The 12,735-nt window shown below is 34.8% G+C and overlaps 1 protein-coding gene across 30 annotated transcripts in view; it reads right to left on the reverse strand.

The window, feature by feature from the left end:
• The window catches only part of BIRC6 (baculoviral IAP repeat containing 6), a 228,936-nt gene that overhangs the window by 175,521 nt on the left and 40,680 nt on the right, over nt 1–12,735 (reverse strand). For all 30 annotated transcript variants that reach the window (XR_012003181.1, XR_012003179.1, XM_072767366.1 and 27 more), the window contains exons 7-10: nt 12,360–12,582; nt 12,122–12,282; nt 6,644–6,702; nt 605–1,999 (exon numbers count right to left, since the gene is read on the reverse strand). Coding sequence is in view for 28 of the 30 variants with exons in the window: in XM_072767366.1 (XP_072623467.1) it covers nt 605–1,999; nt 6,644–6,702; nt 12,122–12,282; nt 12,360–12,582 (1,838 nt within the window). In the remaining 2 variants the exon portion in view is untranslated. The remainder of the gene's footprint in view (nt 1–604; nt 2,000–6,643; nt 6,703–12,121; nt 12,283–12,359; nt 12,583–12,735) is intronic.

Here is a 12,735-nt window from a genome sequence, read left to right on the forward strand (position 1 = left end):
GAAAAGTAGAGCGAAAATATGCACACTATGTGTTCCTCTGTATGGGGCCTCAGATGTTGCAAGGTGATTCCACCATCAGCCAAAGGCTAGGAGTAAATCAGACAAGAAAAATTTATTTGGCAAAACTAGTAATTATTTGCTAAATATTATTTCAGAAGGAGATAACAACCAGTATATATACTCTGTGCCAAAAAGTTTACATACATTATTTAATTCTAAGAAGCCTGATAACAGGCCTTCTTATCCTTGTCTATAGATAAACAAAGGTTTACTGAGTTTAAAGTAACTTGCCCAAGGCCACACATTTGAGCAGATGCAGAGTGAGGACTCACAGAAACAACAGCAGGTTATTTTCTTGAGGTTAAAGCAGAGAAGATACTTTGTGAGAGACATTAACTTATTTACAATTAGAATCCTTACCTAGGGCAGTAGAAAAAAGTTTTAAAAAGTTAAAACAGTAGAAAGTTTACCACTTCATTATTAAAAAAAATAAATTTATCTCCATCTATATGAATCTAAAATTCACACTAGGTATTAATAAATGAATGCCATATACACTGATTTTATAAGATTTGCAAGAGAACCAAACAAACCAACAGCTTACCTTTGGTGCACGCACACAGCCTGTCTGTGCCCGAGCAGTAAATGACAGAAACAAATGTATCCTGTTCCTCAGTGCCCTCCTTTTTGGGAGGTTCCACTTTGGCCAAAATTTCAAAGTTTGAAAGATCTAGTATTTTTACATATCCTCCCTGAGTAGTTATTACCAGGTGTCCAAGAGTAGAAATATCAGCCTTTTTTTCGCTTTCAATGCCATTCTTTGAGGTTAACTGCATTTCCTCAATAGGTTCCTCAGAGTCATCTTCTCGATTATCCAATATATCTGGTGGAAGCAAAATGAGCGAGGTAATTGTGTCCTGGGGGTCTTTGATATGTTGGATTTTTATTGGCTCCTCTTCTAAAGTCACTATCCGAGTGGCATAATTCATTTTATAAAGTATTAAATATCCGCCACTAACATTCCTCTGCTCAGGCTGAATTATCAAAGGAGTTTGTACATCTGCTGGTGATTCATGTTGGATTACACTAATATTTGCACCATTCACTACAGTAAGATTTGATTCCAGCTCACCTTTCCGTCTATTACATAGTGCAGAGTTTAATTTATTTAAATTATTCAAGGCCTCTACTTGATTTATTGCACTCAAGGATTCAACAGGGCATGTCCGCAGTCCTACCAACAAATGAATTCCATCAGCACAAGGAGTTAGGGAGTCTATACAAAGATTCTCCTCCTCTGCAAACTTTGGCAGCCTTAAGCACTGAACCAAAGTCCCAGGCTTGGGAAACACAGAGTTCCACTTCTCAGAATCTGGAGAGGTAAGGTTGGCTGCTGCATCTGCAAATTGCTGAATATAAGTCACTGGAGGATCCTGCAATAATAACTGCTCCTGACTATCCAGCTCCATTTCAATAATCTGTGGAACTGTAAAACCATCATCATGCAAACTTTTGCTCATTATATTGTTCATCTGTGAAAATATTTTTCCTGCTTTCTCATCAGACTCCTTGATGCTATAAAGAAGCAAAATGGGTAAAGTCCTCCTTACCAGAGGAGAATTCAATTCTGAATTAGTGCAGGATTCATTGTCAGTTGACCCTTGTTCTGATATACTTTCACCCTGAGTTCTGCTTAAACCATCCAGTGACCTGTGAGAATTACTACTAATGGGTGAGGTAGCAGGAGATTTATATGTTAATAAACCTCCAGCTAATAAACATGGAAAGGGAATGTTGTGTTGTTCCTGGTGCTTTTCCTTTGTCTTTTCACTCTTAGAGTTTGTTAAGCAAGGATTTGCCCCAAGTTCTTCAAGATCCTTAACAGTATCTTCAAGCACATTTGCCACAATCTCCCACTGAAGTTTTTCAGGCTGCTGGAGAATGCTGAGTGCTGTTATATCAAGGCTCACTTCCATGGCTTCCTTCTGTGATGTATGCCCTTTGAAAAGGAATAATATTCATTAGAATTGGCCGTGAAAATGCAAATCACAAATCTTTAGTATTACATTTTCATTAATTTTCTTTTTTTACTCATCCAATCAGTGCATTATAATTATGTAAGTGGAAGAATTTAAAGTATTTTAAAGAGAAGTTAATCAAATCTGAGACAAATCTACACCGAAAAACCACTGAAGTATTCAAGAGACTCAAAATCATTTTCAATTTAGAATATATTCTCCTGGTAATTTATGAGCAAAACTCCCCCATCCTCTTTAATTTGGGAGAATGATTATTAGTATCAAAATAACAGGATTTCAAAAAATAAATAAATAACAGGATTTCTGCCCTTCAATTCTAAACCAAAAAATACTCAATACCATTATAACTGTCACTTATGCACTTTATAGAATATCCATGAAACGTCATTACAACATCAGTTCCCTTTCTTTTACCATTTAGAAGGAGTCATAGCATCCTCTCCTCTCTCCCACCCCACCATGCTAATTATCAGTTGATTATCATAGTACACAATGTAATCCTAAACTCAGCTTAGAAAAAAAATAACTAGGAAGAAAAAGTTCCCACAATTTGCCATTTTAAAGTGAAGCATAAGTGTCTTCTGTATAATCTGCTAATTTATAGCTCATTTAAAGTCAACTACATTACCCCTTAATAATCATTCATCTGTCCCCTTACAAAGAGTACGAAAGTCATTTCTCAGTCTCAACACTCCAAGCATGCCATGTCTGTCTACACAAAACCTTGCAACAGAGGTCACTCAACCCCTAAACCAGGTATAATCTCTTGATACTGAACTGAAGGTCTGAACCAATTTTGTTTTTTTACCAAAAGCAAAAAATACTATCAGTCGGGCAACAACATTATTAGCAACAGTAAGTCTAAGTATTTCTTCTGGGAAAAAAAAAACAACAACAAAACACTGGAATTGGTTTTACAATTCTAGATAAGAATACAGAAGAAGAGAGTAAAAGAAATAAATATAAAATAACTCAAGGCAACTGCATGAAAGTTTGAAAGCTGCCCAAGTAATGTGCAACTGCAATTCATGGAACATCATACACTTAAGATGTTCTAAAAGTTCTATTTACACAATTTGTTAACTCTTTCATTATTTCTTTAAAATGCTCACTGACAGCTTTATCTAGAATTCCCTATTTTCTGAGGATAATCTTCTCATTTCATATAATGTCATTATTATGACCTAAAACTGAAACCATTTCCAGTTAAAAGAAAGTAAATTTTAATTATACACTCAATAGTTTAATTGTCGTAATGAAACTGGTTACATTTCAATGTTACATTGAACCAGTTACAACCAGTTACATTTATGTAACCACTCATTTAGCTACATTCACATGTAGCCTGTCTATACTGCCATGAAATATTTATATTGTAAATATTATAATATTTAACATATTATATAAATATTAACTAATTTAGAATAATAAAATTAAAAGTTGACAGTAAGATTTTTGACAGCATGTAATACACTGTAATAAATCTTGAGGATGCTCAACTATTTATTGGACTAAACTGAAACTTATATAAATGATTTTTTTTAAGTTATGGTCAGAAATTGCCAAGAAAAGGCTATTTTAGTATTTATAGATAGATAATAACAAAATAACCACTAATTACATATATTAAAACACATATAAGAAATATTCAGGGTTAGTGGCAGAAACAGTGGAACTATTCATTAAGAAGGGCAGTATGACAAGTGGCATTATTACTCTGCTTCTTCCCAACAATTTAAGCAACACCTAGGAAACAGCCTATGCTGTACATTCTACTTAGGAAAACTGACAAAACATAATGACAACTGTCAAATACTGCAGTAAAGAAACCCAATACCCCATCTCAGAATTTTTCCAACCTACTGAACTACAAAACGAGTATTTACACGATATACCTACAAACAGCCTACAGGACACTATCTACATAATCATTCCACATATTGTCCATATAATCACTTCTCTACTCTGCTGACCTAGGTAGTGTATGCCAACAGTTCTATCAGCCCAGATTCCTAAGGTGAGCAACTAGTTTTACCTAAGCATTTTTCTAAAACTATCAAATTTCAGTTTGAACCCTTCTTCAAACTCCTAACATTCTTCCCACTCTTCACACAAAGCATATTTATCCTTAATTCAGTTATCTGGTCCCAAAATCAAACTTTTCTTTCTGACATCATCTAGATACTTTCAAAAGTCATAACCTTCAAATGGAAAACAGTAAAAGTCTCTTAGTCTTCAACATTTTTGAAATTAAGAAATACATTCCACAATCCTTCAGACTGTATCATTCACTTTGATGGGAATCACCTAGAGTTGGTAACTTTAAGTTTTGAAATAGCATCTACGACTTATTTTAGATACTTCAGGAATAGAACGCATCTCCCATTCACATCACAAGCCTCCATAAACTCACCAATAAACTACCAATACAACAGAATTAACTGAGAATATACAGTAGTTCCCTCCCTATATAGGCAATGGATACATTCAAAGATCCCCAGTGGACACCTGAAACTGCAGATAGTACAAAACTCTGTATGTGCTACATTTTATTTGTATACATACATATAATAAAGTTTAATTTACAAATTAGGCAGAGTAAGAGATTAACAGCAATATCTAATAATAAAATAGAATTATAATAAACTGTAATAAAAGTTATGCCAGTGTAGTCTCTCTCTCAAAATATCTTGCTATACTGTACTCAGTCTTCTTGTGACAATGTGAGATAAAATGCCTACGGGACGAGTTGATGAAATGCCTACGTAATGAGAAGTGAAGTGAATGACATAGGCATTGTGTTCTAGTGTTATGCTACTATTGACCTTTTGACCACATGTCAGAAGGAAGGTCATCTGCTTCAGGATAACAGTGGACCAGAGGTAACTGAAACTGTGGAAAGTGAAACCCCACTGGGTGGGGTGGACTACCGTACATATTTTACTGCAAATGAATGAACTACTTCTAAATCCTAAAAGGAAGGAATTAAAAATTTTGAACCAGAGGATTTTCTTCTTTCCATAGCCATCTTTTAATACTACATAAGGACAACAATCCCAACCCTAAATGAGGTATCACAGAAAACATCAACAAAAATACATGGTGACTTTCTAGAAACAGGGAAGTGAGGTAAACAGGACTATAGTATCTAAAGCAATGTGAAAAGCAACTAGGCATAGATGAAAAAGACAGAGTATCTAACATTTTCCAACATTCCTTAGAAAAGGGATAAGGAAGTTGACAAGAAATAGGTATAATTAGAAAAATACCTACTGAGATCATTGGACCCAGAAAAAAGAGCAAAACTACAGCACACAAGGTTATGGTTAGAATCAAAAACTTTAAGAGCAGAAAAAGAAACACTTAGTTCAAACACTTTACTAAGAAAAACTGAGGCCCAGAGAGTTTAAATGACAAGACCAAAGAGTAGGTTAGCAGAAGAGTTCAAGCTCTAAATAGGTCTCCAGGTAACCTGTGACCAGTTTATTATTCTTTCTCAGATTAAGAAATACAAATGTAGCCCTTTTCTGTTTTTGCAAAAGGACAGCAAAATGGCAAAAGAGTATTCTCTTCATCAGACTAATTTTTTTAATGAATCTATTTTTTCTTTTTCTAGAGCTAATTATACATCTGTATTTTTTCAGGGTATTTTCCTACTTAAATTTTTTTTTCTTTCCTAAAAACTACTTCAAAAGACAACAAGGTTTAACCCCAAATCACTCCAGCATTGTTTGGGGGCTTTAAAAAAATTTCAGGACATTTTAGAATTTAGAGAGCACCTGCTATTCTATACTCTAATTTTTGAAAACCCTACCACACAAAGCCATGTGTGTTTCTCCCCCAGAGATTTAACAAGTTATATATGTCCTCAGTTCATGAGGTATGACATTACAAAATTGCCACAATTTAATAACAGTCACTTTTTAAAAATATGGCTACTTCCCAGGTACTGTGCTTTTTTATCTTAATCAGTCCCCAAAATTCTAATTCACAGAGGTTAACATAACTCTTATGTACTGGGAAATGCATTTTGCCTATAATAAATGCAGAATTTGAATTCTGATATAGAAAAACTGTTTTGAGATGTACGATTAGCCTTGCCTATTACATAAGTACATTAAGATATGAAATACATGCTTTCACTTTAACATTTAAGATAATGAGTAAGGCAGCACTTACTTGATGCCTTAATGTCTGATTTTATACTTTAAAATTTTTTCTCTCTTCACCCGTTTTATTTTGGGAATAAAGAACTTTAATTTCAATAATACTTTTATTTAATAATAGAATAAATCACGCAAATATACTGAACACATTCTGAAGAGCTTAATGTCAATTTCTTGACATTTGTGACAAAAACTTAGTAAAACTGTCACTTCACTTGTTTGGCTCAAATAAGTACCACTTAAAATTTAAGTATGGGACCCTACATATACTAATTCAAGATCTCTAACATTTAACATTTGAGTTTTCTCTGTGTTTTAGTAAAAATGTAGAGTTTGCATTAACTAAGAACTTCAGAACTAAAGTAATATTTAGCCTTACCTGTAACTGTATAAATGCAAGGATTTAAAAAAACAGAGTATCTAACATTTTTAACATACCTGTCACAGAATCTGATCTGGAATGCTCTTCACTGTCTGAATCCTCCAGTAAATCATCACTTAAAGACAAAGTAAAAAATAATTTGAATTTCAAAAAAAAAATACGCATATTATGAGACAAAGAAAAAAGTACGTTATAAAAACCACTGCTCTGCATCTCATATGTAAGTACCACATAAAATTATTAAAACTAGCTTAAATAACATATAAATAGATCATAACTGGCTGGTAATGCTTATAATCAATTAACTTAAAATCATAAAATAATTATCTATCTGAAATAGAGTGTGGAAACCTCTAAGAATCTATAATAAAATTTGAAGAGATTTAAAGACTTTTAAGGTATGATTGGGAATAGTCTGGGTAAATAAATGGATAAAAGAGAGTGTCAGCTAATAAAATCAAGTAAAAGCTTCAGGTAGTAAACTGTAATAACTATTACTGAATTCAGGAAAGTTGTCCTAAAATCAAATAAATGTGTATATGTACATATACTCTCTCTCTCACATACACATACACACATTTCATTTTCATTTTGGGTTTTGTTTGTTTGTTTGTTTTGGAAGGGCTGATAACTCCTTGACAAGCAGGGAAACTATTACAAGAGGAGGTTAAAAAGAGACGGAAGTCCCTCCTTTTCTCTTCACTTAGTCAAGAAATTGCCAGCCTCTGTCTTTGCATCCATCTTTATCCTCATTCTCTGTTATCAGACAAGAAAAAAAATTAATAAAAAATTACTCTAGTATAATATTAAGCTGTGTCTGTATTCTAACAATCAACACTTCTACAGCATTCTACAGCAGTTCTAATGTTCTGATGACCTCAATTAAAAAAATAAAAAGATGCACTTTGAGGGAAAGTAATATTAACTCTCCTGTTCTGAAACAATATATTTCATTTACAAATGAAATAACCAGGCACTGATGCAATTTTAAATGAAATATAAGTTAGTAATCTCTGTTAAAAAAAAAAAAATGTCTGGAATACTGGAATATAGACCAAGGGCAGGGGCAGGACTCAGTTGGACATTTTTGACAAACTGCTGTTTTAAATTTTTCAAATGGAGGGGCACCTAGGTGACTCAGCCGATTAAGCATCCGTCTTCACCTCAGGTCATGATCCCAAGGTCCTAGTATTGAGCCCCACATTGGGCTCCCTGCTTAGAGAGGAGCCTGCTTCTCCCTCTCCTGTGCTCCCCCTGCTTGTGCTCTCTCACTCTCTCTCTCAAAAAAATAAGATCTTTTAAAAAATAAATAAATTTTTCAGGTGGAAATAACTTCATAAAACTATTCTGTGCTATAATTTAAAACAAAAAAAAAAGTGCAAAAGTTCAAGATTCACTAAGTAGCCTTAAGCTATTTAAATGCTAATTAGTTGATTTCAGAGAAATAATAAAGATATGAGGAAAAATAAACCAAAAAAAAAAAAGAACCCAACAGGAAATATTAAACACTGGGAATTATCCAGAATGACAAACTCCAAACCAAGAAGACAAAACAGACCTCAAGTATGGGAGGGTTCACTTTAAGAAAAAAATCAAACATTACCCAGAATCTAAGGAAAAAAAGGTTTAAATAAAATAACTATATATTTTATTTTTTATTCTTTCTTTCTGTCAATTTCTTTGTCTTTTTCTTTTTTTCATTTTTTCTTTCTTTCTTTTTGTATCCCTCTCTCTCTCTCTCTCTCTCTCTCTCTCTCTCTTTTTATATGTGTGTCTATGTATGTATGTATACCTCACACCCAATGTAAGAACCCAGCATGGGGCTTGAACTCACAACCCTAAGATCAAAACCTGAGCTGAGATCAAGAGTTGGACACTCAGGGGCAGCCCCGGTGGCGCAGCGGTTTAGCGCTGCCTGCAGCCCAGGGCGTGATCCTGGAGACCCGGGATCGAGTCCCACATCGGGCTCCCTGCATGGAGCCCGCTTCTCTCTCTGCCTCTCTCTCTCTCTCTCTCTCTGAATGAATAAAAAAATTAAAAAAAAAAAAAGAGTTGGACACTTAGGGATCCCTGGGTGGCTCAGCGGTTTAGCGCCTGCCTTTGGCCTAGAGTATAGTCCTGGAGTCCCGGGATCAAGTCCCACATCAGGCTCCTGCATGGAGCCTGCTTCTCCCTCTGCCTGTGTCTCCACCTCTCTCTCTCGCTAATGAATAAATAAAATATTTAAAAAAAAAAAAAAAGAGTTGGACACTTAACTGACTGAGCCACCCAGGCACACCAGGGAGTTGTGTATTTTATATATTTATTTGACAGAGAGAGAAAAAGAGCACAGGCAGGGTGGATGGCAGGTAGATGGAGAGGGAGTAACAGGCTCCCCACTGAGCAGGGAGTCAGATTCAGGGCTCAGGGCTCCATCAATCGCAAGCTGAACCCAAGGCAGATGCTTAACTAACTGAGCCACCAGAGCGCCCCCAACTAGTTGTGTATTTTAAAGTAGGATTCTAGGTGTCTTGATATGAAATTACAAATAATGTTACAAAAGGTTGCCAGATAATCACCTTAACGGGCAAAAGACAAAACAAAAACAAAAACAAAAACAAAAACAAAAAAAAAAAACACACTCTTTCTAAAGTTTTTCAAACTATAATCTTTTTTTAAAAATTATTTAATGATAGAACAATTCTCATACCATTTCATAATAAAATCATGAGTGAAATGATTGAATTGTATGCTAAAAGGGTGAGTTTTATGATATGTAACTATACCTTAATAAAACTTAAATATGAATTTAAAAACAAATACATATTTAAAAATTTATATATATGTTAACTGGATGTGATTATGGATACTCTTATGTTTCTTCACTTCTCTGTATCGTCCAATTTTTCTACATTAAGCATGCATTAGGTATTTAATAGACTCTAGATTTACTAAAGCCTTTTACATGTGCAAGACCTTTTGCAGAGTAATAAACATGCAAAATAAACAAGGTATTACAAATAAATTTTAAATGGTTATTTAGGATTATCTGTTTTTGAAAACTGAAGATACTAGTATTACAGGGATACTTTAGCTTTGATGTATCAATACTATAAACAATTTCAAACTTTAATACAGGAAATTTTTACCAATTTGAAAAATATACAAATAAGATAAAAATGTTAATTTCCTAAAATTAAATGTGTTCCCAAATAATCTTCCTTCTCAAATAACTATTATTCCCTGAATAAATTCAGAACAACAACAAATGTTGCCTTTCAAGTAGAAACGATCATAAACAATCCATAAGCAAACTATGCTAATTAAACTTCTTGGCTAAAAATAAATAAATAAATAAATAAAAATAAACTTCTTGGCTAAGCTTTAATTTGTTCAATTAACCTATTATTATTCAAGCTAATGAAACCCACAGAGTATATTTTAAAACAAATTATGTTGTATCTTGTGCCACAAAATCAATATTAGTTTGGTTCACTATATTCACTACAGAAATCCTGCTACCTTTGGGGGAGGGAAAAGCCAGAGAGGGAGACTGAGGTTAGAGATGATACTTCCAACTCTTTAGCTTCCTTCTATCACTCCAATTTAAGAGTATTGTTTCTGTATGATTGACATCATTTTCTTAGGAGAAAAGGGTCCTTCTACCCTAGAAAGACTACCTCTTAAGAGCATGCAGAGATTCGTATCTCAGCTCCAGCACACTTTCCCATATAATAACCTGTCCACCTGAAACACTGGGTACATTTTACCTGTGTGTGTGTGATATGTGTGTAATCTTAAAAGTATGTCATGATTTAATTTTTAATCCACTAATACAAAACTCCAAGACAAAAGTTCTAATCAAAATCAGTGTTCAGGGGGCACATGGGTGGCTCAGTCAGTTAAGCATCTACCTTCAGCTCAGGTCATGATCCCAGGTTCCTGGGATCAGCCCCACATAGGGCTCCCTGCTCAGCGGGGAGCCTGCTTCTCCAGCTGCCCCGCTTATGCTCCCTCTCTGTCAAATAAATAAATAAAATCTTTTTAAAAAATTACAGTGTTCAGGGGTGGCCTGGATGGCTCAGTCAGTTAAGCACCAACTCTTGGTTTCGGCTCAGGTCGTGATCTCAGGGTCATTGAGATTGAGCCCCATGGTGGGCTCTGCTCTGAGCATACAGTCTGCTTCAGATTCTCTCTCCCTCTCCCCTTCCCGTTCATGCTCCTTCTAAAATAAATAGATCCTTAAAAAAATAAAATCAGTGTTCAGAAGCACAAACCAATTTCATTATCTTCTATTAATTTTCCACTAACTTCTAAGAAAATCACAGAGCTCAAGCACACTTATATTCTAGTCCTATCGACAAATGTGGTCAAAACTCAGACAACAGCAGCTCAGCAGCTTTTTCATCAAGCTCTCACAGGGATTTATAATAACTAAGAACAGCCATGAAGTTTTAATACAGTCTGTTCCAGAACTGAGACCACATTCATTTACCTACTCGTAATTTATACATATCATTAACCAAGAAAGACTAGACAGAAATGACCTTTCCAATTAATCTGTGAATTCTCCATTATTTCCATTAATGAATTAAATTGCACTAATCAAGTTTTACATTAGTTCTCAATGAAAGTACATGCCACCAAAGGGACTGTGAAGTAAAACAGTATTAAGTTACTGATTGTGGTATAGCGTCTATCACAGATCAGAACACAGGAAGCCCCTGCAAGTGAAATGATAGATCATCTCAGCATCAGGACATCTGATCACAGTTAAGTAGGCTCCATTTCACACTGTTACTTTCAGAATCTTCAAAGGGAGTAGTTTCTACTGCTTAAGACAAGTTGAGTGGCTTATGGAACCCTTCATTCTATCTGTTGAGAATACTGCATATATTGCTCTGTAATCCTAGCCCAGTTCAGAGTTATAACTGCAGTGTCTTGGGAGACGAGTCGTTAAAGTAAAATTATACGTTGACCTTCTTGCCCCCACAAAGATCAAATACAGCTACAAAAATCAATATTGTCAGACAAGCTGAATGAAAAATGTCTTACCAAAATATCTCTACAGCAGTAATCATCATGCCTCAACTCACTGATGACTACTGATAAACTGCTCTAAATCATCAGGTCATCTTCCCTAGCCATGGGTTATTCCACTATTCATTAACACTTCTACAATTTGAGGTGCTAATGAAAAAAAAGTGGAAACCAAAATCACTTGGTTCAACTGCTCTAGGAAAAGATTTAGAAGAAGGCAAAATGGTAAATTTAATCCAGGGATTTTGTTTCCTTATTTAGACTTTATTTTTCAGTGCAGCAATTCTTTCCAATTGGCAAAGACTGAGACAGAAAATAAAGTACATCTTACAGAGGATGGCATTGCTGAATAAAAATTTTTCAAATATCACACAGCTCTTTCAGATTTTATAATGAAATATTTGTTCTCTACTCTCTTCACCTAGTAATTTTTTCTGCTTAAGTAGAATTAAGAGAATATAAAATTTAGAAAAACACATAACTTTTATAAATGCAACTAAAAAAAATTCACACACCTATCTCCTTCCAATTTTGGTATGTCTGAGCAGCTAGAGGAGTCTTCCAGCCACGCCAAAGTTGGTCTCCTTGAATCAACTGCTGAGCTTGGTTCTCCCGACAGAATAAGCTGCTGTACAATTGCTGGGTCATATGCATTAATTTCAAACTTTAAGTGCACCTAAACAAATGAAAAGCCTAAGTTTAAGACGGATTTTTTCCTCAATTACTAACCTGTTACTTAAAACTAAAATGTACCTTCATAAGTTTGGAAACATCCCATATGCAGATCTTTCCTCGTTTTGTTGCGGCAGCGAGAAAATGAGGGCAGCTCCCTGACCCAAAGCAAGATATTCTATCAGTTCCGTCCGTACAGGGAAACTGTGCAGGACTCGTGGCGAGAGTGACGGACAACGGCACATTCTGTGTGTGCTCACCCTTCACAAATGGGCAGTTCGGGGAGTGTCTCTCGTGTTCAGACCTTTACACAAATTAAGGAAAAGTTTACTGAACAACAAACCTGTTAAATCTGTAGATCAAGACAGAACTTCAGGATCGTCTTTTCTTTTTTAAAAAACAAAGTATGCTTTATGAAAAAGACTCAAACGCCACACCATTCAATCTCACCAAAATC

This window comes from Vulpes vulpes, chromosome 8, assembly GCF_048418805.1.
Source record: "Vulpes vulpes isolate BD-2025 chromosome 8, VulVul3, whole genome shotgun sequence".
Taxonomy (NCBI): Eukaryota; Metazoa; Chordata; class Mammalia; order Carnivora; family Canidae; genus Vulpes; species Vulpes vulpes.